This window comes from Capricornis sumatraensis, chromosome 3 (genome assembly GCF_032405125.1).
Source record: "Capricornis sumatraensis isolate serow.1 chromosome 3, serow.2, whole genome shotgun sequence".
Taxonomy (NCBI): domain Eukaryota; kingdom Metazoa; phylum Chordata; class Mammalia; order Artiodactyla; family Bovidae; genus Capricornis; species Capricornis sumatraensis.
The window spans coordinates 14,470,090-14,497,674 of NC_091071.1; the positions used below are offsets into that span (position 1 = coordinate 14,470,090).

General features: G+C 44.4%; 1 protein-coding gene across 2 annotated transcripts; it reads right to left on the reverse strand.

Annotated features, from left to right (window-relative positions):
* Nucleotides 1-27,108, reverse strand: NIPSNAP2 (nipsnap homolog 2). Of its 2 annotated transcripts, XM_068967316.1 has the most exons (10): nt 26,988-27,108; nt 17,535-17,674; nt 17,407-17,452; nt 14,455-14,549; nt 14,050-14,120; nt 13,112-13,252; nt 11,970-12,001; nt 6,296-6,390; nt 2,217-2,300; nt 3-1,075 (listed from the first exon to the last, which is right to left on the reverse strand). In XM_068967316.1, the coding sequence occupies exons 1-10, from the start codon at nt 27,077-27,079 to the stop codon at nt 1,011-1,013; spliced, it is 861 nt and encodes a 286-aa protein (XP_068823417.1). In that variant the 5' UTR covers nt 27,080-27,108; the 3' UTR covers nt 3-1,010. The 2 variants fall into 2 exon arrangements, with proteins under 2 accessions (XP_068823418.1, XP_068823417.1); XM_068967317.1 differs by lacking the exons at nt 14,050-14,120; nt 17,407-17,452 and having other exon boundaries at nt 1-1,075.
* Between the last annotated feature and the right edge of the window lie 477 nt (nt 27,109-27,585).

Consider the following 27,585-nt stretch of genomic DNA (forward strand, 5'->3'; position numbering starts at 1 on the left):
ACATTTGATATGAGATTTATTCACACTTTAACATAAATTCTTTGATCTGGGGGTCAGACATAATTTTTCATTTCAACAGGACTTTCACATGATTACAGTCATAAAATTGGCACTATTAAAAAATGAAATCAGAGCTAGACAAAGTATGCAGTTTTATGTCAATTTAAATCTCAACATGCACACCCCCCTCCCCCCATTCATGATTTTGGAAGAATCTGCTGTGAGCTTACTAAAATGCAGGTCACAGATGACTGTTTACAAAATAAAACCTCTTTTCCTAGTGCTACTCGTTTTGTTGTAGAAAAATATTACAAATAAAAATTAGTGCTATTCAAGGTGTTCATTTCAAAGTCACATATGATACACAGGTTCAAGCCATCTTTTCCTCACGTATAAAGACATCACAATACACCAAGTGGAGACTGAATTACTGATCAACCACTTCCCCCTCAGTAACGACACAGTTTACTATGCTGACATTAAAAATGAGAGTGAAGTAAAACATTTCCAGGTATTGAGTATACTTATAATTTGTTCCTAGTCTGAAACTCAGAAAAAAATGCTACAGAAACATGATGAAATTTATTTCTTCCTGATACAAGAAATTTGTCTAAAAAATCTGTAATTATAAAACAGATTTGCTCTTTATAAAGAAATGGCTAACTTTTTTTTTTTTCCCATGGTTAAATTCTTACTCGGAGATGACTCCAATTTTCAACTGGGCTCTTTTCCTGGGGGGTAGGGAGAGGTGGCTTGGTGTTAATATTATACGGTACATTCAACAAACATAGGGATGTTTCAGAGGACTACAGCGCACTGTTACAATCAGCCAAACTGTAATAGTTTCCTGTCTTGTGATTATGTAAATTTTAAAGAAAAGAGGTCTCTTACAAGCTATGTACAGCAGTTTACACTTCAGTGTTTCTCTCTCACTTGTAACACAGTTCAAGTTGATTGATGACAAGCACTTGTCACATAAACTTCTGTAGGCACGTCTCCATTCCGTCGCTTCACTGGAGGGGCGAGGTCTTCTGTGGGATCATGATTCTGGATTCCATTTCCTGAATAAGTGGGACTGAAAACAAGGGCCGTAATCACTGGGGCTCACTGTTTTCTAAACAGATGGCAACAAATACATGCTAACAAGTAGGCTGCTGAGAATATTCATTCAGAAGACATGCTGCCTGAAATCAGAGTACTGGAATAATCAGGACTGGTCTCGGGCAGAAATATATAAGCTAATGACAGATCAGCTGACAGCCGATAACGTGTCATTAAAACATTCTGTCACGAGATGTATTTCATGTGTTGGAAATCAGGAAAGTCTATATTGTGAGAAAAATGGTGCTTTCTTAAAAGGTCCTTTGAACTGAATTAAAACGTATGTAGAACCAAATAATCTGACTGTATCCTATATACAGCAACAATACACTGTACCTGTAACACTGTCAGTGCTGAGGAAACGTGTCTTTGGGACCTGATGAAAGTGTAAGAATAAGCAGAAAAGCCACATACAGTTACAGGATTTATGACATATGAACTAACAGACAAGATAACAGTTATTTTCAAAAACAAGTTACTCTTCAGTCTTCCTGGCAGGATACAGGCTTAAGTGCCTGACGTGCAACATGGGTGGTACTTATTACCTGCACTGGTGTCACTGGGTGGTATTCACTCTGGCTGTTCTAAAAATCAAGCAACTAGGATTTCATAGTGTATGTATTATATATACACATATGAGTATACACAGATGTATAGGCTTACATGTATGTACACAGGCATACACACGTACATATGGAAAGTTTAAATATCAAAGTAGTTTCCAAAATTATTTTAATTGCTGTATTAAATTGTAATGCTTTAGGGAATAAACAATTCTGATGAGAAAGCTTAGGAAAAAATTTGTATGATAAATTTTCAGAGAATACAGAAATGTACAAAAAAATGTAATGATATAAAATTTACAACACACAAAGATCTGAAAACTGTACTAGACAACATGCATACTTGAAAGAATGAATATTCTCTATTGAAAAAGTCATGTAACTATCAAAGAAAAATATGACTATTTCTCTATTCCCTCAACCTTACAATTCACCATCTGACAGCAACACATTATCATTTTTTTTTCAAATACACCATGAGCTTCAGGGTGAAAGAACATTAAAACAATGAAATGAGAAGAATGAAAGGCTTTATGCCTATCAAGATATTACCTGTATAATATACTAGTTCTTCCCAGCCATGTTTATGCCATGCTGCATTCCGTATATCTTCCCTGGTCTGAAGATCCTTGTAAGCTTAAAAATAGCCACACAGAAGAATTAACCAGACATAATGCCCTACATTCCACTAGTACAGGGGGGGAATGACTCCAGGACCTGCCACCAACACCAAAACCGGCAGGTGCTCAAGTCCCACCGCTGGCCCTATGTATCCAGGGTTCTGCACCCTCGGATTCAGCCAGCTGTGGGTTGCACAGTACTGTGTGTATCAACTGAAAAAGATCCATGCAGTTCAAACCTGTGCTGTTCAAGGGTCAACTGGATGTCCAGTAAGTGTTGATTCAGCTGCTTATCTTGTTTTCTCAAACAGCCTACATATCTTCCTCGACTTATGATGGGGTTACGTCCCAATAAACCCATCATAAGCTGAAGATATTGTAAATCGAAAATGCATTCAACACATCTAATCCACTAGAACATCCCAGCTGGGTCTTCCTTCCCTTGTGTGTGTGGCGTGTGTTAGTCGTTCAGTCACGTCCGACTCTTTGTGACCCCGTAGACTGTAGCCCGCCAGGCTCCTCTGTCCGTGGGATTCTCCAGGCAAGAATACTGGAGTGGCTGCCATTCCCCTTACCAGAGGATGTTCCCAACGCAGGGATCAAACCCCGGTCTCTTGCATTGCGGGCAGATTCTTTACCGTTTGAGCTACAGGGAAGTCCTTCCCTACCTTTAACGTGCTCAGAACACTCGTTACCTTACAGCTGGGCAAAATCATCTGATGCCAAGCCTATTTCATATCGAGTGTTTAGTGTCTCATGTAACGGAATACTGCACAGAAAGTGAAAACCACAATAGTTCTAAGTGTACTGGCAGTTCACCCTTGTGACTGTGCAGCTGACCGCTGCCACCGCCCAGCATCACGAGAGACCGTACCAAAAGCCTGGGAGAAGAGCACAGTTCACACTTCAAAGTTTCTCCTGAACATGGATCACTTTGGCACTGTTGTAAAGTTGAACAATTCTAAGCTGAACCATCGTAAGTCAGGGCCCATCTGCATTCCATGAACTTAGTACTCAGCTGGGCTAACTGCGAGCGGGTTATTCTGAGTAGAACTGTCAGGCCCTGTGGGAGAGGCAAAACAACCTGCTCTCAAGGTTTACAGTCTAGTGGATTCAAGATGCGCCTTTACCAACCAAGTGAACTTCCTCATCAATGTGTTAAATCCATAACCAGAAACTGTCAGGCCACAGACAAGCAATAGGAGATTCAATTTTACTCAGTATTTGTAAGGCCCTGCAATGACCTGGGTGAGAGACTGTGTTCATGACAGTGGAGAACAAGGACACTCCACAGGGAGAACACAGCTGACCAGGGAAAGCTCCCTGGAAGGTACAATGTGACCAAGTGGGGTTTCAAGGTTGAAACCGACATTTCATTGTCCACACGCAGGACACACACCAGAGAGAAAAGCCCTCCAGCGGAGGGAAGGGCATGGGCCAAGGGTCAGGGTCCTGGGGTTGCAATTCAGATACCTCACTGAGTGCTCTGGTTTCTGCTTCCCAGCCCGGCAAGATCCTTCTAACCACTGACCCGGGAGGGCTCCCCACTCAGTTCTAGTCTCTGTTTAGGGCTTCCTTCTCCCTGTGAGAAGACCTAACCATGCAGGCTGAGTAATTTGACCAAGAGTTCCCCACTAGTAAGGGAGTGTAAACTGATTACATAAAATTTTGAAGATACTGAAGAATAGAAGGAAAAGGAAGTCCTCTACCTCTCACGACCTGGGTGAAAATGGCTGACATCCCTGGGACAAGCAGCAGTCTTCTTCCCGGGGTCAGGAGGGGACCCCCCCCCCCCCCCATTGCAGGGAACACAGGTGGGAGAGGCCTGTGTTCTTTAAAAAAATTTTCTTAATTAAAACCAATTTTTTGGGGTAAAATATACATAACAAAATTTACTATTTTCTTTTTCTAAAATTTTGGCCACACCATGTGGCATGTAGGATATTAGTTCCCTGACCAGGGGTCAAACCCGTTCCCTCTGCAGTGGAAGTGCAGAGTCTTAACCACTAGGCCACCAGGGAAGTCCCTACTGTAACTGTTTTTAAACATATAATTCAGAGGCAATAAGTTCATTACATTGTGCCACTACCATTATCATCCAGCTCCAAAACTTTTTTATCAGCCCCAGTTAAAACTTTATCCATTATAAACCATCTCTTCCCATTTCCCCTCTCCCCTCAACCCCTGGTACCCTCCATTCTACGTTCAGTTTCTGTGAATTTGCACAAACCACATTTTGTTTATCTGTTAATGGACTTCTGGGTTTGGGGAGGCTTTTAAAGATGGGAGGCGCTGAGACTGGTCACATACCGAGAGAAGGAGCCCACAGGTGGGGTGGTGGAGCAGCTGCGGCCGCAGCAAGGCCTCGCGGGAGGAGGGCTGCTGGTGGAGGGGGCGGAAGGACAGCATCATGTGCGAGGGTAACAGGAAGGGGGGGCTCTGCTGCGGGAAGACCTGCTTTGAAGCCAGACAGGCTGACGTCCGAGGCTGGCCCAGCTCCTGCTCAGCTGTGCCTGGGGTGACTTCTTTACCACATGTGAGTCACGGTATCTCATTTATGGTGTGTGGCTATCAGGGTCAAGGGGAATGGTGCATAAATAACCAACACACGGAGGTGCTTGGTAAGTGTTGGTTCTTTCTCTAAAAAAGATGGATAAGCGAGGGTAAGTTGTAGCCAACTGAGAATGCATCTCTGCACATCTCAGTACCTTTTCCCTATGAGGTAGGAAGTGGGCAGTGGACATTTGGGACACTGGCTGGAGACACAAAGGAAGGTGGAGATGGGCACTGCCTGAGAGTAGACACGTGTCTGACCTTGGCCTGTGCCAGAGTACGGGGTCTGGACCCTCCGGTCCCCATGCTCACTCACCACAGAGGCTGCTCTCAGAGGACCCTCCAGGCTGAGGAAGGGGGGGGTCTGTCTTTTCAGTTCAAATCCTCTGGACAGATTACACACTAAAAAACCACAATAAAAATGACCTCATCCCTACCTCGAGCCTGTAAAGGTTACTTAAGTTATACTTAATAGGTCTGCTTGCCAGACACCACCCTGTCCCTGAGCCTCCAGCTGCCCCAGCAGGCGCACGCCCCTGCAGCACTCGGCGGGACCAGCAAGGGCAAACCCACACCTCAGTGAATTAATACGGTTTAGAGTTTGGAAATGTCAGGCTTCTCATCTTTTCAACGTTAATAACCATTTACAAGTGTTCCCTGGTAGCTCAGATGGTAAAGGATCCGCCTCCAATGCCGGAGACCTGGGTTGGATCCCTGGGTCGGGAAGGTCCCCTGGAGAAGGGAACGGCTACCCACTCCAGTATCTCTTGCCCAGAGAATTCCATGGTGGGCTACAGTCCACGGGGTCCACAGGGTCACACATGACTGAGTGACACACAACTATTTACAAATGTGCCCAGAATAAGCCAAGCTGCCACTGCGACCTGCTTCCTGCTCAGCCAGGGAGACGGACACACACAGCCACAACCATGAACACACGTGTGGCACCAGGCTCTGGGGGCTCAGGGACAGTGACAATCCCTGGGGGATGAGGAGGAACATCCGAGTCAGGCCCAGAAAGGCACCAAAGGAGGCATCAAACCAAAGTGGGTGGGGACGGCAAAGGCAAGAGACGATGCCTCAGGGGACAACGGATCCAGACCCGAGGGAGGCAGCGGGCCCTCTTTGAGGACACCTCTCTGCGTAGAGTGTGGCACTGTCCCCAAGGGAGCTGGGGGATGTTCAGAGAGGGAGGCTGGGACCACCTTGTGAAAGGCCGCAGCACCTCTCTCAGCCCAGCTCTCACTCTCACCAGCTCACGATGAGCTGCACTTCTGGGGACTCTTCACTGTGGACCTCTTGTGCTGGGGGCCTAACACCCACCTTCCATCTGGGGCATCTGGTCAGCTGCAGTGTTCCAGGTTCCTGACTTGAGGTATGATTTACAGGCTAGGACAACTTATTTAGAAATGAATTCTGAAATCCCAGGAACGTAAAAATGAAAGGAAAAAAACATACCCCAAAGATGGTGCACCATATAGAGCTGCCCAATCTGGGAGAAGAACCCTCCAACTGCTTCATTACCGTCCTGTCTGAAGCGAATGGCACGAGCCCTATGAGAAAAAAACAACGTTCAGACACCGCATCAGGCGTGTTAAAAAAGTGTCTCTTCCATTCTCAGCGCAAGTTGTTCAGAACAAAGAATACTTTTAAAATTATTGAATGCATTCGAAAGCTATTTTAATGTACACAGATGTCAATCTACCTTTCTGTAGCAATATTAGTCATTTTTGTAAAATGTGTAGAGTAATTCCTATTAAAATAAAAACAGCATGTGATATGTGGTTGCAGTCCTGACTGTTTTTTTAAAAATGGAGATATCTTTATTTTGTGTGGCATGTTGGCTCTTAGTTCCCCGACCAGGGATCGAACCTGTACCCTGTGCCTTGGAAGCTCAGAGTCTTTTAATCATGGACGACCAGGAAGTCCCTGATGCTAACTTCTTTAACCTTACATTTAGGGTTATATAATCATAATCATCACCCAAAATTACAAACCTGATTAGTAAATTATTAAAATTAGGCAAATCACTATAGTGTGCATTTTAACCCAAAGAGGGGAAAACCCTCCATATTCATCAATAGTGATAAATGTTTAGGATTGTTCACTTCATTCGGAATTTTTCTCATCCATTTTCTCGGTAGGCAAAGAAAACATACTTGCCTTGGCCTGGAAATAATCAGAAGCATGTACTGAAGAGGAGATCACCATCTTAAATAGTTACCTATGTGCCAAAATATAAATTGCATGCTGAACTGGGCTTTGTAAATAATCTTTTTAAAATAGCTGAAGAATAAACTCAGTACTTCTCTGTGGATTCCACATTGGATACGTCTCAATTACTAACATGGAAAAATAGAAATGAGTGATTCTATCCTGTGGGCAACTGAATTACTACACTTTGGGGGATCACTCACCAATTCCTTAATAAAATGATGTCTATAATCAAAGTGTTAGGTAGTTAGAACAGGAAAAAGGAATCCAAAATGATGGTGGTTGAAGGACAAAGAAAGGAAAAGCCCATGCAAATGAAACAAAAGGAAATCCGAAGACTGGAGTGAGAATGTCAGGTCAAACACACAGCCCTCCTCTCTAGCCCAATTTGCATAGGGCAGGCTCAGGGGGAAAGAGACAAAACGTATAAAAGGAGGAAGCCACGACAGACTGGGACCTCTCCTTTGGGGTGGGCAGATACCTGTTCAGGACTACAAATGAGTGCCATTCTAATGAACACCCCCCAAATTAAGTTTCTGGGGATAAGATTTCTCAGGATAGCTCTGAAGAGCCAACACAGCTTGAAGGAGTCTTTTGGGCCTAGGAAAAAAACCAACAGTTTCAAAGGCCCTTGCTGAATCATCTAACTTCGGAGAAAACAAAACAGAACTTTAGGTCCCACCCTGATGCTCCAGGCCGGTTGCATCTATCTTGGACTTATCACCCCCTGTCCAGAAACCTTCCACCCCCTACACCTGCACAGAAGACTTATCACCCCCTGCCCAACTACAAATGCCATCTCAACTAAAGAATACCCAAAACATCCCACCTGATTAACATTTCCCTTATCACTTCCACAAACCTCCCTATAAATATGGAGCCTCCCTGATCCCTCTCCACGCTCAGCCTGGTCGTTAGGCCGACTGTCACCCCGCCTTGCCCGAATAAAGGTAACTACTTCTGTTAAGGTTGTCTTTCCTCTCTCTTGCCTTGGCCCAAACTATACCTTATGATGCCGGGAAGGGGCGAGGCACTCATTTCACTCTCTCTCACTCTCCCTTCTTCTCATTGTTTTCCCTTTTCCCAGAGTCTGGGAGCATGAACATCCTCCGAGCTCAGGGGCGCCCAGTGCCTTCGTGAGCGGTACAAGCCTTGGGCTAAGGCTTTATTGATGCTTTGTGTACCCCCAGGCCTTGACTCTACCCCCTTTCCCTCTCTCTGATGACCTCCGGAAGAGGGAACTCTTGCCATTCGACTGCTCTACGTGCAACACTCCACTCAAGCCGGCCCCTAGATTAAGGTAAAATCCGGACGGTGTTCTGGAGGCGCCCTAGAGCTCAGTCCTCTCCGGGTCCCAGGGACCCCCGGCCCAGGGCCACTCTGTAGGCGACGGTGGGGGACGCTCCACATCGACACAGAGCTTTCTTCTCATAACTCCTATTGCGACTCCGGGTGACGACCCGAACTCTCAATAGGAGCCTCTGCTTGCCTTTCAATTATGGGGTCTGGCCAATCTGTCCCAAAAGACTCCTTCACAGCTTGTCAGGAATTGTACTCCAAATAGACAGGAGACAGATCGCCTGATCCCTGAACAAGGAGGGACTTGAGCCATCATGAATGAGGCGTGTTTTTTCTGGGAAATACCTCCAGCTAAGCTGAAGAAAGTTTCACAGTCCTCAAGAAAAATATTCATATCCTACAGGATCTCAAAGAACGAGCTGGAGAGTTCTCAGGGTGGCTACAATCTCTCTTTGGGGGAGCCTTCTCCTGGCCAGGGGGGATTTGGTTGGCTAAAGCCCCTATTAATCCCTGTTATCACCATCTTGATGCTGCACATGATTTCTCCATGGATTATCAACTGTCTAACCTGTTTTCTCTCTGCCCAGGTCAACAAGCTACAACATGCAGTGTCAGTTCAACAAAGACTTTATAGTCTTTTTAGTTTTATATAAAACTACACCTGACCATGGAAAATATCACTCACTCTTAGATGGATGCCGCTATAAGGACTCTGAGGCTTAGATTACCAAGAGGGGGAGACCCAATGCCCCTCACCATCCCAGCTCAGCAGGAAGTAGCCAGAGAAACCTCAACACCCCTATTCCCAAAGAATTGGGTCTCCCATCTCTGGAGGGGGGAATGTTAGGCAGCTGGAATAGGAAAAAGGAGTCCAAAATAGCAGTGGCTAAAAGACAAAGAAAGGAAAAGCTCACAAAAAGAAAACCTACAGCTGGGAATGAGAACGTCAGGTGAAACAAACACGCCCCCTTCTTGGCTAGCCCAGTTTGCATAAGGACAGGCTCAGCGGGGAGGAGACAAAACAGATAAGAGGAGGAAGCCAAGAGAAAGCCAAACGAGGAAGGCCTCTCCTTTGGGTTTGGCCCGCCCTCACACCTTGAGGGTATACTATCCTTTGCTTGCCAAATAAAACTGAGTTGTAACCAAGCTGTAACACTGGTCCACCATTTCAAATCTCTGCTGCAGCAAGACAAAACCAAGGAAATTACACACTCCCCCAACAATCACATACAATCAAATATGTTTTTCTTAGTTTTCAAATGAAAGGGAATTCTCTCTTGTATTAGTTAGCCTTGATGATCTAAGAAGAAAAAACTCATTAGAAAGAAAGGCCCCAGAACTGTTTTTGGAGGTAAAAAGATCTCAGAAATTATTAAGCCCAAAGCAAAAAATTTCAAAACTGAAGTAAAGAGAACATATATAAACTGAAAATAAAAAGTCACAGCTCTCCTGTTCCAAAGCGGCTGTGCCATTTTACAACTTGTTATCCTTTTTTAATTACAGCCATCCTAGGAAGTATGAACCGCTATCTCAATGTGGTTTACTTTGCATTTCCACAATGACTAAGGACATTGAGCAGCTTTTCACATGTTTATCAGGCATTCATAGAGCTCCTTTGAGGAAATGTCTATTTAAATGCTTTGCCTATTAACTTTTTTTTCAAATTTATTTTCCAGTTTTATTTTTTATTGTGGTAGAAAGCACCTGACATTAAATTGACCTCAACCGTTTCCTACTGTACAGGCCAGTGGGGCCAAGTCTATTCACACATTGTTGTGCAACACATCTCTCCAACTTTTCATCTTGCAAAACTGAAACTACCCACTAAGCACCAGCTCCCCTCCGCCCACCCAGGCCCTGGCAGCCACCATTCTGTTTTCTGTTTCTTTGGTGTTGACCACTTTAGAAACTTTGTATTAGTACTTGTCATTTTATAATGGGCTTACTTTGCTTAACACAATGTTCTCAAGGTTAACCGTGCATGTGGCAAGATTTCCTTCTTTTTAAAGGCTGTATAAAATTCCACTATATGCACATGCCACATATGTATCCATTCATCTGTTGATGGAAATTTACCTTCCTTCCACCTCTTACCTCTGTGAATGCTGTGATGAACAGCGCTGTGCAAATATCTCTCTGAGATGCTGTTTTGAATTCTTTTGAAGTAGCATTGTTACATCAGATATAATGCTATTTTTAATGTTTTTAAGAAGCACTGTATGAAAAAACTTTCCATAGTGGATGCCCCATTTTATATTCCTATCTACATTATGCAAGGGTCCCAACCTCTCTGTATCTTTGCTAACACTTGATATTTTCTGTTATTTTGATAATGGCCCTTCTAAAGGGTATGAGATGGTTGGCATATATTTGTGGTTTTGAATTGAGTTTCTCTTATGATCAGTGATGCTGACCATCTTTTCATCTCCTTTTTGGCTATTTGTCTATCTTGGGAGAACTGTTTTTACAAGTCTATTCCCCATTTTTTAATTGGGTCATCTTCTCATTATTGAGTTGTATGATTTCCTTATATATTTGGGATATAAGTCTTTTATCAGATATGTGATTTGCAGAATTTTCTCTCAGTCTGTGACCTCTCTTTTAATTTTTAAAACTGTATCCTTTGAATTACACACAAGTGTTACAAAGATTTTCCCTTATGTTTCCTTCTGAAAATGTTATATTTTAGCTCTTACATCTAGGTCTACAATTCATTTTCAGTTAATTTTTATATATAATATGAGACAGGGATCTAAATTCATCTTTTTGCAAGGATATCCAACGTCTCAGAACCCTTTGATGAAAAGTCTATCTGTCCCCATTGAATTGCCTTTGTATATTTGTCAAAAACTAATTGTTCACATACGTGAAAATTTGTTTCTTGTCCTTCAGTTCTATTCCACTGATCTAAATGCCTGTCTGTATGTCAGTACCATACTGTCTTGATTACTCTAGCTTTGTAGTCAGTTTTGAAGTTGAGCAGTGAGTCCCCCAGCTTTGTTCCTCTTTTTCAAGACTGTTTTAGCTAGTTTGGGGTCCTCTGCACTTTTAGAGTCTGCTGAGATTTTGACTGGGATTCTGTTGAACCTGCAGATCTACAGGCTAGAAAAACTGGTATTTCGCTAATTAAATGAAGAAGAAGAAATGGAAGCAGTTATATCATTGTGGTGTTCTGTTTATGTGACAAAAGCAACATTTCAGAAAAGATAATATCCAAGAAGAATAGGAAATAACCTCATGTACCACTGGGGTTTTGTTTTTATAAAAAGTCCTTATCTCTTGGGAGATATATGCTCACTCAAATACCCAGAGATGCAGTGTTATGTTGTTTGGGATTTACTTTCAGATACTCAGGGTAGGGGCATTTAGACTTCAGCAAGACTAGTCATGTGTTGATAATTACTGAAGCTAAGCAATGGGGGGAAGGAAAGGGGGGACTGGTGGTATTATTCTCTCTAGTTTTGTACTTGTTTGAAAAATCTCATAATATAAATATGTCAAACAAAACAACAGTCTAATATCAAATTGTGATATGAATCCCAGATTTTATTTCTAGAATTAACACTATGGTGTAAAAGACTCTAAGACTTACAAACTCATCATTTGGTAATAGACTCACCAGTAATTGCCCCATTCAATCATAGTTCCTGGCTGAAAAGAGATTTGGATTTTGTTAGTCCTGTGAAGAAATACGGAAATAGCAGCATGAAAAATCCCAAATGACAAGACTAACTAAGAAATTAACTTTTAATAATGGGAGATCTAACAAGTAAAAAAATGCAACAAAACAACATTATGCACTCTGTTCATACCTATCCTATGGTGGGAGAAATAATTCTACGGCTTCATCTAAGGAGACAACATATACACAAGGTTAAGAGTTAAAGTCATCCAGTTATAGCTATGAAAATCACAGTTAGGCCATTCGTGATTAAATTGTTGGTACCTACTCAGGCTTTATTGAGAAACTTCAGTTTTTTATTTATTAATTTTTTTGCTGTGCAGCATGTGGGATCTTGCTTCCCCCACCAGGCACTGAACCCATGCCTTGTGTAGTGGAAACACAGAGTCCTAACCAGGGAAGTCCCTACTGTGAAATTTTAAAATAATTCAGTTTAAGTAAACCTGACAAAGACATTCCTTGATTCTTCTCCCCCCAGTATAATACTGAATGTTAGACCACTGAGATCTACTGATATGTTTCACTTTAACTATGCTGTTATCTGGGCTTTTTTTTCCAGTCGTGTCCTAGCAAGGAAACATCTAGAAAGTCGTAGAAATATTATTCCCCTTTTCTCTTACAGTGCTGTATAATGTATTCAGTAATCACATGCTTCTTAGTTGCTCTAGTTCAATGACAACAGATGTATATAATGTACCTGGGCCTGCATTTTAGGTCTTTTCTCTTATGTCTAAGGCTATAAAACACAAATATCCTTAAAAGAAGAGAAAGAATGAGAAAGAAAGAAGATTAACAAGGGACTTCCCTGGTGGTCCAGTGGAACCTGCTTCCAATGAAGAGGGGCAGGGGTTCGATCCCTGGTCAGGGAACTAAGATCCCACATGCTGCACAGCAAAAAAAAAAAAAAAAGACAAAAACAAACCAAAAAAAGGAAATGAGGAGAAGAACTGGACGGGGAGAAAATGAGCCAAGCACACATCACAGAACATATGCCCAGCGACTGCTCTCGACACCAGGGGTGTGCGTCCTGCTGCACAGAAGAACGAGGGGACGTGGTGAACTCCTATTCCAGGACTTACTCGGAGCTGGTAGGATCTGAGTTCATATATGTTCGGTCCTGACCGTGGGATGGGTTCGTTCCAGAAACTGAACTCCAACAGCAGCTGATTCTTTCTCGAGAGAAGCATGTTGCTTCTTGCCTTACGGAATTCCGAAAATTCCTTTGAGTGAAAAAGGTGCTCATGAGACTTGCTAATATTTACAAACAATATAAACCCACTTGAGTAACATGTACATTCCCCCTCTAGTAGAATACTATATAAACAGGGTCCCTTGGCCTGAGACAGTCCCAGCTCACATCTTGTTGAGTCCGCATAATGGCTGTTAGCATTCTCTTTCGCTTTCAAAAGTGTCCAGGTTTAGATAATAAACTTCACTGTCATCTTGATTATTTAAATGACAATGGAAACGAATTTAATTTCCTATGCTTTTAGGTCCTCCTGACAGTGTTTGACGGTACTGTAAGACAGATGACATGGACACCTCAAAATATCAGATAATCCAAAAGCCATTTATACAGGGACAGGGAAGCTACACAAAACATTTTCTTCTCTAATAATGTTAAGCTGGTAGAATTTTTCCAGGAACACTTTTCTGTTAGTGAAGGGAGGGGAGGACAGCAGTCAGCCCAAGGTGAAGAGTGTGTGGTTGGCAGTTCCTAAAGCAGGTATGTGTTAGGTAACTCAGGCTGACTGTGGTGACTAGGCTGACTTACTGGCTGCAAAGTACCAGCTTATCAGTCTCAAAGTACAAGTGACTTTTCCAATAAGAATTGTTATTTTAATAGTATTACTGATGACTGTTCAAATACAACCTCAAGAAACCAAATAATTAAATCTTTACTACTGAAAACTAATAGTTTGCTTACAAAAACTGATATTAGAAAAGTCATTTAATTCTGTACTAACATCTACTATATCAATAGTTCGAATAAGCAAACATTTGTCAAAATCATTACCTGATTTTCTCTGAGTTTATTCATCACTTCTGTGAGGGCTGGATAGCCTCCTTCATACCTCCATAGGTGAACTGAAACATATTTTAAAAGATAACATACATTTAGACCTTTATGATACTCTGACCTTGAAAATATTCCAGATATGCTTAGTGTTAACACAAGATAAAACTGTAATGTGTGTTGGCCTGAGTTATACCGTAAAGTTTCAATAACAGATTCAAATGTGAAAAATGGTCAAAAAGGAGTTTTTGCAGTGATTTACTGAGAACCTACTTCAACCCTAACACTAGATCAAGATTCGGAAAGCTTTGATTATAAAAACAAGCACTAAGTTGAAAATCATTTAAGTGATGACAGTAAAGGCTTAAGGAACAAGTGTTTATTCCAAAGACTTCTGCTTCCTACCAGCTTGATCCTGTTCGCCATACCACGTGTTCCAAGTCCCCACCAAAGTACAAGGGTAATGTTTATCTTCATGAATCCTTGGCAACACCTCTTGACTTAAAGAGAAGAAAGAGCAACACTAATTAAACAAGCAACAAAATTACATCAGGTGATAACACATGATCAATAATAGGAAAAGGTCACCTACTCTTGTCTTCTGACAACTGACCTCAGAATACGTTTATGATGAAACAAACTACAGAATTAGCCTTTTAGCTGAATTCTGTTTTAAAACTCTAATGGCCCAGTTATCAAATGCTTAGGTGACTGATAACCCAGCTATCTAGAACAGTGGTTAAGTAACTCAAGTATATTGATAAAAATGATAAAGAAGAGTCAAAGGTCCCCAAATTCCACAACTATGATTTTATTATTCACCATTTCAGGGGGAAAAAAGCACTTAGGAATGGTGATATGTATAAAAGCTAAGTTCTGGTGGTTCCAAAGATAGGACGGATGAGAGTAATGGGAAAAGAATGTGTGAGAAGAGAGAAAGAGAAGAAAGGAACGTTGAGGATGGGGGAGATGATAGAAGCGGCCCGAGAGGCAGAGGAAGCAGGGTCAGAGAGGGTGGCCTTTAAGGAAGAAGACGAAGTTGAAACACAACAAAGTCTGGAAGCAACCTCCACCCCACTGATCCCAAAGGGCATCCATGGTGCAGGAGAATCCAAATGAAAGACACAACACGAAGTATAAATTGGTTTCTGCCCAATTCAACCAGCTAAGGGGATGTGAAAGGTATCGCAGAATCCCACACTGGACACAGCGCCCGGGTTGTTGCTGTCCATCACACGTGGTCAAGGCAGGGCCTCGTTCCACAGAAACCCTCCCACAGTACAGATTCTAATGGACAGGGAAAGACAAAGGGAAAAGGCATAACTGAATCACACCAAGAGGAAAGCTAAAACCTGCACGCTTTCTTGAGTAGAAAAATTATGACGAAAAAGTACAATACAGATCCAACAACGGGTGCAAAAAGATATCAAGGGTCAGAAATGGAACCTGTTCAGATTACTTGCTGACATCAGGTGATATTAAGCTAGTGATCATCACCCAATGTTGGGGCCCTAAGACAGGGTGGATATGACTAGTTAATGGAGAAAAGCTCTGAATGGTCTTATGTCTGTCTAACTGAAAACTCAAATGTCTTTCTGACCAAGTACAGTGAGCAAACCACGTATTATTTTTTGAAGGGTAGCATTTACTTTTAAAATTAAGATCAGACATTAAATCTATTTGATGTATGACACATGAATGTTCAGAAGTAACATGGGGTTGACGGAAATTGGGAAAGATGGATTGTGTTAGGGAAATGGAAGTGGGTTTTCTTTTTGCCACATGACATGAGCAGAAAGTAAAGAACCCAGTGCTGGAGCAAGTGTGGCTGATGGAAGCCTGCACAGATGACCGAGGTGAATCGGGGCTATTAGGTAGGTCAGTCACCCTAGTACCCAGAACTGGACGGGTTGGGCAGAACCTCATTACTGCAGCCCCTAAAAACCAGGCAGGTGTTAAGTCTTTATGTACTGGAAATAGGTTGCTGCTGAAAGTTCCAGAGAAAAGGAAAACAAACAGGATGAAGGAGAAAATAGAACTCAAGCAGACCAACTTGACAAACTTTTGGGTAATGGATTGCAGTGGGTTGGGGGTGGGGGTGGGGTTTGAGGTACTGGTGCAGCTTCAAGCCCAGGAAGGCAGTCAGAAGGGCTACTTGGAAATGGGCCTCAACCGGCCTGGAGAGGGAAACAAGCAAAGAGAAGCAAAATGCACGTCAAATGAAGATGCCCAGCCCTTAGTGACGGACTGGCCACAGAAAGCTAAGGCAAGAGTCAAATAAAACCACGGCAAGTGTCACACATGAGGAAGCGGGAGGAGCAGAGCGATTCTACATTTTGAGTTTGAAGTGAGAACAAGACTTTCAAATAGAAACATGAGTAGATGGCCAGGAATCTGAGACAGACAGGAGATGAACTGATAAAAAAATAGGACAGGGAAGATAATCCAGGGAAATAGAAGCATAAAGAAAATTTTCATCTTATGAAGAGAGGTTTAGAGAAAAAACTACCTGGTTTGTTTTAGGTCATTTTTTAATAAAGAGAACAGTGCCGAGGTGAGCAAGAAACTACGCTAATGTTACCTTTTGCGACCCACCTCCAAAAATAAAACAACAAAAGTTTTTTTTGCTTCTGAAAGTTAGGCTGATTCTGGTAACAAAATCATTTGCTTTCTCACGAAAGCAGTAGATATGCACGGTTTTTAAAAAGTGCTTTTAAATCATGTTTGCGGACAACTGATCATTGAACTGCTATTTCTATTAACTTAAGAACTGGTGCACTTAATTCTCTTTGGTCTTAAAGTTTACAAATTCTGTAAGAGTATATGGATTTCACATCACTCTAAGAATCTGCTGAATGGATTTGAACCCAGGCAGATGGAAGACTTCAAAAGAAACGGCAGCTCTATTGAAATCATACAGGGCTCTTACATTGCAGGGGTACTTAGGCGTAATACTGGAAATAGGGGCAGTCCCAGGGACGTGCAATCTAACTCTTAATGTTCAGAGCTGTCCAGAGATGGAGCATATGAATGTATTTAAGAACAGCGTCAGGAAGGGCTCCAGAAAGGACTCAAGCACTGGATGAGTAGCTGGACTGGACAGACTGGCAAGGCTCCTTCCAACCTGAAAGGCTGGTAACATTCCAAAGTCTGACAGTCTACGCAGACTTCGGTGAATAAGTGCTTAAAATCAGAATGCCCCTGGTAACCCCACACAGAGCTCAACTTAAGAGCCTCTCAATGTTCGGCTTTAAGAAGAGGCATGAAAGATCTCGTTCTGCTATCAAGGGTTAGCGCAACCAACAAATATTAAAATCATTACTTTTCCCCAAGTAAAGGATAGTTTGGTATACACACCAAATTTTGTTGTATGCTTCTAGGCATTCCGGTTTAACATTGTGAACTGAAACAAAAGAAAATTCAACGATAAACTTATGAACCAAGGGAAAAACGTTAACTATGAAGATAGCAAACCTAGGACTCACACTGTAATTTGTACAGACTGCTGGTTTCCTTTTTGGCTAGGAGGTTAGAGTGAGCATCTTTCCTTGGGTCAACTTTCCGGACAAACAAGGATTTTAACCAGCTGTCCTCTCGAGGTCTGTTATCGGAAGATGTCAATTTCCTATGGGATCACAAACGCAAAAATTTGAGTTTAATCAGAGGTACAAAGATGTCAGGGTCTCTGGGTGGTAGCGCGTGGCCCACTTTTTTCATAAACTCATCAATCCGTTCAGCAAACATTCCTTGGGCACACATTCGAAGCACTGTTCTAGAACTTGAGATGTCATGTGTCCACTTTCCAAGCCAACAGTGTGCACTCTGAACGCAGGAGCGAAGTGTGAGAGAAGGAGCTTCGGCAACCTTCAGAGAGTCCTCACGTGCATCTCCGTGAGTCCTGCTGCGTTCTTCCCTTCTCCGAGGAAAAATTTCACCACAGGAGAAACATACACGGAAACCGAGAAGAGTCAAATTCACAGATAAAGAAAGTACACCAGCACGTTCCAGGAGCAGAGAAGAGAATGGGGAGATATTATTGATGGCTGAGGAAGATGACAAGGTTCTGCAGGTACACAGTGGGGATGATTATACAACAATGTGAATATACTTCATGCCCCTGAACTGTACTCTTAAAAATGGCAAATGTTTTATGCACTTTACCACAATAAAAAATGTAAAAAGGAATATACGGAGAAAGTGATGTGAATTCCTTCCTTAAAAAATTATTTTATCCCTAGAGTCAAGATTTTTAACTCACAAAAACCTAAGAATATAAACCTCATTAACATATAAATGACCTGCTAATTCTCATCTTATAACTCAACTTCTACTGTACACACTGTCAGAGCGATGATAAATCTGACTGAACTAACAAGCAACACTTGACCAGTGCAATTTTAGCTGAGTGTTTAACTCCCATATGCTTGCTAGTGGGATCACAAATTTGTGTGACTTCCCTAGAGGGCAGTGTGGCATTTATCCACAGCAAAATGCAAACTGCGTAGGCCTTTTGACCTAAGGGCTGCACTTGTAGTTATGTCCGAAGGGCAGCTATATTTAGACAAGCGCACACAGTTGAATGCAGGAGAGCATTCCTTACTGCCTTCCAGTTTGTTCCTGGTAACGGCAATCTGGACTCCATTAACAGGGACTGGGCAGATAAAACAAGGCAGATCCAAAATCAGGACAGAATGCAGTCATTAAAAAGAGGGAGTAGACCTACACGCACTGACATGTTGATATCTGAGATGAGTTCCATGGAGAAAGCAGGCCCAGAACAGTGCCATAAATACACGCACAAAGTGAAATGCTAACAGTGAGGACATCCGGGCTATGTGACTGGGCTTGGGGTGTGAGGAGTGAGTTTTCCTTTTCACTGTATAACCTTCTGCACTCTGTGAATTTTCCATATACATATATTATTTTTATACTTAACATTAGCTAAAATACCTAAAAGTGCATGTTTAAAAACTCCTTTATGGGTAAGCTAGATAGCTATATATAACCTGAGAAAAGATTTTAAAAATTAAAGCCTGGTAGGGACTTCCCTTGTGGTCCAGTGGTTAAGACTCTGTTGTACCTCAAATGCAGGGGCTGCAGGTTCAATCCCTGGTCAGGGAACTAAGACCCCACATGTTGCATGGCATGACAAAAAAAAAAAAAAATGAATGAATGAATTACAATTCACACACCACATAGATGATTCTCACAAACATTGAGTGGAAGAGCCAGACACATAAGTTCAAAACCAGACAAAATTAACCTAAGGTGTTAGAAGTCAGGGCAGTGTTACCCTTGATGGAGCTCACTGAAAGGGACACAAGAACGGCTTTGAGGGCTTGTAATGTCCTGTATCTTGATGTGGGTGCTGCTTACACGGTTGTATTTATATTGGAAAAATTCATCAAGCTATAAATCTAGAATTTGTGTACTTTCTAAAATGTATGCTATACTTCAGTAACAATTTTTAAGTTAAAAGGGCTGCTGCTGCTGCTAAGTCACTTCAGTTGTGTCCAACTCTGTGCGACCCCATAGACGGCAGCCCATCAGGATCCCCTGTCCCTCGGATTCTCCAGGCAAGAACACTGGAGTTAAAAGGGCAAGTATTTTAAGTAAAATAATGCATGTAGGATCTTAGTTCCCTCACCAGGAATTGAACACGCGCCCCCTGCGCTGGGAGGGGAAGTCTCAACCACTGAGCCAGGGAAGTAGCTCTCTCGTTTATTTTTAAGTACACGTTTAACCCCGAGTAAACACACTTAAAACATGTAGGACAGCACCTGATTAATGGTGAGAGATTTAAAAATTATTTTTAAAACGACTTTAAAAAACTAAAAAAAAAAGTTATATATAAAAACTATTAGATCTTTGAAAGTCGCTCAGTCGTGTGACTCCTTGCAACCCCATGGGCTCCAGCCCGTGGAATTCTCCAGGCCAGAACAGTGCAGTGGGTAGCCCTTCCCTTCTCCAGAGGATCTTTCCAACCCAGGGATCGAACTGAGGTCTCCCACATTGCGGGTGGATTCTTTACCAGCTGACCCACAACGGAAGCCCAAGAATACTGGAGTGGGTAGCCTATCCCTTCTCCAGCAGATCTTCCCGACCTAGGAATTGAACCCGGGTCTCCAGCACTTCGGATTCTCAACCAACTGAGCTATCAGGGAAGCCCTTAAGTATTAGCCCTTCAGCAAAAATCAAAATCATACAGTATTTATCTCTGCTTTCAATTCACTCTTTAATTATATAATTCTGAAGATGGCAGTTCTCCAAATGAATCATGGTAAAATTCATTTCAATAAAAATAAAAACATTTTGTCAATTTGTTTCAAGTATTTTCCTTTTTTTTGGTCCCATCCCATGGCTTGTGGGATCTTAGTTCCCCAACCAGGGACTGAGGCCAGGTCCTCTGCAGTGATAGCGCCAAGTCCTAACCACTATTCTACCAGAGAAGTCCCGTGTTTAAAGTATTTTAAACACATCACATTTTCGGATACTGGGTTAAATAATATCATGAGGCAAAATGGCAAGCATATAAAATTAGTGATATGCAAAGCAGAAAGTTTTAAGATTTGTGAGCAGGACTTTGTATAGTTCCTAGAGTTTTTAGATTTCAAATTTACTTAACAGAAATTGTGTTTCAAAACATGTTTTGGTTAAATGAATTTTAAGACTTTAGGAATAACAATTATGAACAACTAGGAAAGAGATACAATGGAAGTTTCTAAAAATATCAGTACTAAGGAACTTCATTAAGAAGTAACTCACCAAGGTAAGCACTACGCACAGTTCTTAATGAATCCTTCCAGAAGTACATAGACAAGCATATGACATGCGCAAACATATAGCTATTTAACTCTTAGTGTATTTAATGCTTTATGAAATAAGAGCATAACAAAGAATTATTGACAGGCTAAATCTGGAGGGAAAAAAATTCTGAAGTAATTCTTCCCTTCCTCTTTAGAATTTAAGGGGATTACAAGTTAATAACCACATACTTCCTGTCAAGCTCTGGACAATTTGTCTATGTCTTCTCATTTAATTCCCAGAACAATCTAGCAAGGTAGGTTACTATTGCATTTTAAGGACTGGACCCCAGAAGGCCAACCTGAGCTAAGAAGCGGCAAGATAAAAAATATGAACCCAGATCTAACTATAAAGTTCAAACTATTTTCACTGATAAGGGACACCTCACCCACACGGATCTCCCCAAGTAAGCATTTGTTCCAGATTTTTAACACCAAAGGGGTTTACTTTAGGATGGGTAAGATGAAGTAAGGGTTATGACAACACTTTGTAAACTAAGATTAACGTAAGAAACAGTCAACATCACGGGACACACATAAGAACCCACGTGCTGTTTACTTGTCAAAGTTGGGTAGCAATTGTCTTGACGAATGAAAGGCAGTGTGACTCAGCATCAGCGCCAAGTGACTCTTGACCTCTGAAATCTTTCGAGTGGCAGGTGACTGAAGCTGCCCCGTGTACCCAGTCCACCTCACTGAACCATGGCAGTGGGCTGAAGTAGCCATGCCAGCAGCCACCAGGATTCTAAGGCCTGGGTTGGGCTGGGTCTTTACTGAGAGCAACAAACACAGGGATCGGCTGTTTTTACATCATCATATGCACGTCAGGTGGTACCTCACGGGGTGCCACCTACGGGGCAGCATATTCAACAAAACACGCTTCTTTTATTAATTCACCATTATTACTTCTTTTGGCTAAGTCACAGGACTTGTGGGATTTTTTTGACCCCGGACCAGAGATTGGAACCTGGGCCCTTGGCAGTGCGAGATCAGAGTCCTAGCCACTGGATTGCCAGGAAATTCCCCCAAACACTAGATTTTAAACAGAACAAGCATTGAGTGCCTGGTTCAGTGGATACAAAGATGACCAGATGCTGAGTCTGCCCAGTCTCAGGGGAAAAACCTATCAGTGAACAGCCAGAGCGGTCATGGACACTGTGGACTCGCAGGCACTGTGGGAACTCGAGGGAGTGAACTGTCTTGGCCTTGGCCGGCAAGGAGCCGGAGGAACTTCAGGGCAGAGACTCCTGCTCCGTCTTGGAGGACAGGCAAGACAGGTGCACGAAGCCAGCGATAATTCCAGTCACAGGAACAACGTGTCCAGGGGTATGGAGTCGTGAAGCTACGTGGCTTATTTCTGGAACAGCAAAGTGTTCAGGAAAGCAAGAGAACACGGCGTGGGAGGACACGGGGGGGACAATCGGAGGGCAAAGTAGGGGGTGGAGAGGGCTGCACTCTATCCTATACGTGGGGCAATGCCAGCAAGTTTCAGAAAAGATCTAGGTGTAAAAAGCAGCCTGGCAGTGGTGAGCCAGGTGGACAGTAGTAAGAAAGGCACGGGGCATGGCTCCTGGCTGGGTACGCAGCCCCGCAGTACCAGGCACAGCCAAGGCATTCGATACTCGCTGGACAGACCAAGGGATGATCCTGGGTTCAGACGATGACAGGAGGGATGAAGGGGAAAGAATATTCAAAAGATACTCCTAGGAATTCCCTGGCGGGCCGGTGGTTTGGATTCTGTTCACTGCTAAGGGCCTGGGTTCAATCCCTTTTCAGGAACTAAGATCCCACAAGCTGCATGGCATGGCAAAATTTTTTTTTAAAAACCCAACCAAACAAAAGGAAAAACTCCTGAAGTGAAGAGGAGACTCGGGTCCTGATTAGGTATGGAAGATGGTTTGGGGTTCAGTTGGAGCAAATTACAGAAGGGAAATATATTTAACGTGGAGACCCTGGGATGAGACAGTAGTAGTGCAAAGGGCTTTGGTCGCCTCATCACCAGATATATCTACTGACCGTGCACTGCACGTGCCAGACTGGGGAATAAACCCGGCCCTGACTTCACAGAGCTCGCTGTGCCGTGGAAGCACGCGGGCAGAAGTACTCACAGCGCAAAGCAGTAGGAAGGAGCCCCTACTGGACATGGAGGTGGTGGGTGTGGCGGGGGTGGGGCAGAGGACACGGAGGCCGGCCTCACGGAGACATGGGCCAACTCTCCGGGGAGACACTTGTTGAGCTTCGGACTTGAAAGATGGGGGGGGCAGTCTGTCAGGTTGCTGCTGGTGGGAGGAAGGACATTCTCAGAAGCAGAACTCTACCTGCCCGCAAAGCCAGGAGTGTGTGACTATGGCAGGGGTGAGGGGCAGAGGGGAGGCCGAAGGACTGGATCCAGAGAAGAGTCCTGCCTTAAAGCAGGAGCTGTCGGACTCCCCTGCCCACCACCCAACACTCCCGGAATCCCAGTGAATCTGTTTTCACCATGGCTGCTAGAGAGAGCTGTCCCCAACATTTCATTTTGAAAAACTTCAAACACAGAAATGAAAGAACAGTACAAAAAAGACCTCTATGCTCTGCATCTAGATGGAAAAATGATGACTATTTTATCCTGAGTCTTTATATGTATTTTGTTTTGTTTATTTTTACCAAACCATACGAAACCAGACTGAAGACATTATGCTACTCCATCCTTCAATACTTAGGCACACAGCTCCTGAGATCAAGGACAAACTGAATCTCTAATAATATTACATTTAAGGAAAACAGTAATCCTATAACATCTAATACCTACTTCATATTAAAATATCCCCAATGGTTCCTAAAATGTCTACAGCTTTTCTTGGTGGAGGTGGGGTGGAAGGGAAGAGGGATGAAGACCTGGTCAAGCTTCACGCCATAGAGACCTTTCTAGCAAGAGACGGTCCTGCTCAGAGTTCTCCAGTTGCCCCCTCACCAATGGCTTCAAGTCCACACTCTTCACAGGAACCTAGCCAAGAGCTGCCCAGAGCTGAGCTAGGGGGGTGTTCCTGCACAGGCAGAGTCAAGACACGCTGGAGGCTGAATGAACAGGTCTAGCACCTGACCAGATGGGCAGGAGCAGGGGGGAAGGGCCTGGGGAAGGTCTTCTGGTTCCTAGCCTGGGGCACTCAGTGGAAGATGTTCCCTTAGTAGGGAGAGCAAGCCCAGGAGGAGCAGGCAGGCTTAGCAGGAGGAAGATGAGTTAAGCTTCCGTACATGGTCATTTCTAGGGCCTGGGGGAAAGTTCAGTAAGCAGCTGAGGGGGGTGCCTGGCACTGGGCAGAGCTAAGATGTGCGCGGCAAATAGGCCTCCCAGGAACACTTCTGCCTTCCCCTGCAACCACTCTTGCAAGGTCAACCACAACACCCCTGCTGGTAAGTGGTTTTCTTCTGTCATCTTAACCTTTTACCAGCATCTGGCACAGCTGACCCACTCTCTCTTTGAAATACCTCCTGCCCGGGCACTGACCCATAACAATGACCTCACAGCTGCCCCTTCTGGCTCCCTCACTGCCTCTCCTTCCTGTGTCCGGCCTGTAAATGGCCAGATGTCCCAGGGTCTGTTTCTCAGCTCTTTTCTATCCACACTCCTCAAGCAATCGCACCCATTCCCATAGTTTAAAAAAGCACTTTATTATGAAAAATGTCAATCAAATAGAGTACACTGAAACCCATGGATCTATTAACGTTTTGGATTCCTACACGCTCACAACTCTCAAATGCGGTTCAGACATCTCGTGGAGGAGTCATACAGCTCCAGAAGGCCAATTGCCTACTGGGCCTTTCTGTCTGAATAGCTCACAGCCATCTCTAGCTTCACCAGGTTCAGAACTGCCCTGGATCCACCCCCTCCCCTCCCTGTACCTGTTCCTCCTTCTCTGAATGACCAGCAGTCTCCCAGATGGCAAGTACCTGTGTGCCTTATTCACTGATGTCTCTCTGGCATGCAGTGGGCACGCTCACCTTTGGAACAGCTGACTCTCGGTGAATGGCACCAAGATCTGCCCAGTTGACCATCCTGATGTGGTCCCCTTTTCAAAGTCAGACTGATCTTCTAAAAACATAGATCAGATGAAGTCACACTCGAGTGTACACCTTTAAGTGTTTTCCATGGCTTTCAGGATAAAATCCAAGCTTTCAAAATGGCTTGTAAGACCTGGAATTATTCAACACTGCTCCTGGCCACCTGTTCTCTGTCTTCACTTCTGTTTCTAGATTTTTCTGGGGTTTCCCAGCATACCTGACTATTTCCACTTGGGACCTTCATGGCCCGTGATCCTTCAGGTCTCAGCCTAATGTCACCTTCTCAAACAGGCCTTCCATGACCTTGGGTGGGAGGTTCCCTAAGTTTCCCCCATGGCACCTACCTCATTCTCTAAGTCTACGAGGGTTTTCACTATGGCTTCCTGGGGAAAGCGACCTGCGCTATTATGCTCAAGTCAACAGAGCCTCAGTGACATTGTATCCATTCAGTATTTCAGAGAATCATTGAGTTCACTGGGTCTAGGCTGAGTCCTTTCCAATGAAAGAAAAAGTCCTGATGCTGGGAAAGACTAAAGGCAAAAAGAGAAAGGGCAGCAAAGGATGAGATGGTTATACAGCATCACCAACTCAATGGACATGAATCTGAGCAAACCCCAGGAGACACTGAAGGAGGGGTGCATGGTGTGCTACAGTCCACGGCGTTGCAAAGAGCTGGATGGAACTGAACAAGACTGAGTCCTAAAGAACACCTACAGTTAAGGCAGACTAGAGCCCAGGAAAGAGTCAGAAGGTACTGGGGACCCTGGATAAAGAAAGACTCCAGTGTCAAGAGCACTGGTCCCACCAGGAAGTGGGGGTACCAGGCACACCAAGTGCAGTTCTCGTTTACAAGCTTCAAGTGATCTTGGGCACTTTAGGTGAACACTGTCATGTCAGCTGTCTTTTTTTGTCAAGAATAAAATATCAATTTCATGGGCTTTTATCACTTGTGTGAAAAAAAGCAACAGGAGATACTAAATAACAAAATCAAGATAAAAGGAGGCTGACTTGGTGATCAACTTGGAAACAATATCAAATTGTGAAACATGACTTGAGCATGAGTCCCAGGAAGGGTACTAGGCCTGAAGCCTGCCCAACTTGGGTTCAAATGCCTTTTCCAGCAATGTGTCTCAAGTTCTCCGAGGTGCCTTCTCTCTAAAATGCAGATCCTATTACTTCTTAAGATTGTTACAGGATTACCTTAAATAAACCATATCAGAATCAAGCTGGCCCGCATTAACATTTAACAGGTAGTTCCTTCCCTCCTTCATTTTTAAGTGTCAATTGTATTTTCTCCGGGCTCATTGTTTAATTAACAAACAAAAACATAAACGTTCAAAGTACCTAACAGACACCGATTCAGCAAACTGACGCGCAACTTAGTGTGGGCTTTGCTTTTTCGATTTGGGAAAAAGGGGAATGGCAATGTCAGGGATGGATTCAGAAAACGGAACATTTAATCCAATAAGGTTAGAAAAAAAAAAGTTTACATGAACTCTATGCGGACTCAGTGCTGATCACTGTCCATACTTTTTGCTCAGCTACCTACTTTTAAATACACCTCTTCACTACCACTCCCCTGACCTCCACGGAGGGCTCACCCGGGACGATGCGTTATTTTATTTTCTTCCTCCCAACAACCCAGGACCTGAGGGTGTCTCTACTGCCATGTGCGGATGCTGACGCTGAGGCTTCGCGCGGGCGAGCAGCGTTCTCGGCCGGTCCGGCCGCAGCCTCGCGGGCCAAGTTCAAGGCCTGCGGCCTCAGCCACGCGCCCGCCGCTCGGCCACCGCTCCGGGTCGCGGCGGGTCAAGGTCCCGCAGGCCGGGCCGGCTCGGCGCGCGGACGTGGCTTCGGCGCCGAGCGTCGTTCTCGCCATGACCTTGAGCCCGGCCGACCGGACAGGCGCTCGGACCCGCCGAGGCTCCAGCTCGCCCCGCCGCGCCGACCGCGGCTCCAGTCCCGCCGCCCCGCAACCCGGGCGGCCCGGCCCCGTGGGAAACGCGGTCAGGGCGGGCACCCGCGCCGGGGACCCCGCGCCCTCCGCCCTGCAGCGGCCCCTCCCCGGCCGCTCCCGGAATGGGCGGCGCTGCTCACCGGAGCCCGGGCAGGAGGCTGCCGGGGCTGGCCCGCCGCAGAAAGCCGCTGGCTAAGGCCGCTCCGCCAGCGCGCAGCACTCGCGCCGCCATCTTGCTCCGGCGCCTCGGCTCCCACCGCCCGGGCCGCCGCTGACGCCGCCGCCGCCGCCGCCACCGCCACGGCCGCCGCGACCCCTCCCCCGGCAGGGCCCGCCGAGGCGGGGGCGGGGCGGGGCGGGGCGCGCGACCGCTGCCGTGCCGGGGCGCGGCCGCCAGGGGGCGCTGTGCGGCCGCAGTGGGTCACAGCGCCGAGGTCCCGCGACTGCGAGAAAGGAGCGGGAAACCGGGGAGGAACCGATTTTGAGACTTTAAGCGCCAGCGATAGGAGTTCGGTGCGCAGCACAGGGTGCGCCAAAGGAACAAGGGCCAGGCTTGTACGTACGTGGAGTGATCCACAAGGAGAGAGTTACACGATTCTAGAGGAATCCAGGGCCTGGGGTGCGAAGCTGGGAGGCGGGCTTCTCCCCAAATACCTTGTTTTGGACTTCGCACCATGTAAATATATTGACTTTCGAAAATAAATTACGCTTTAGTAGAAGCATCCTGGTTGGAAGCAT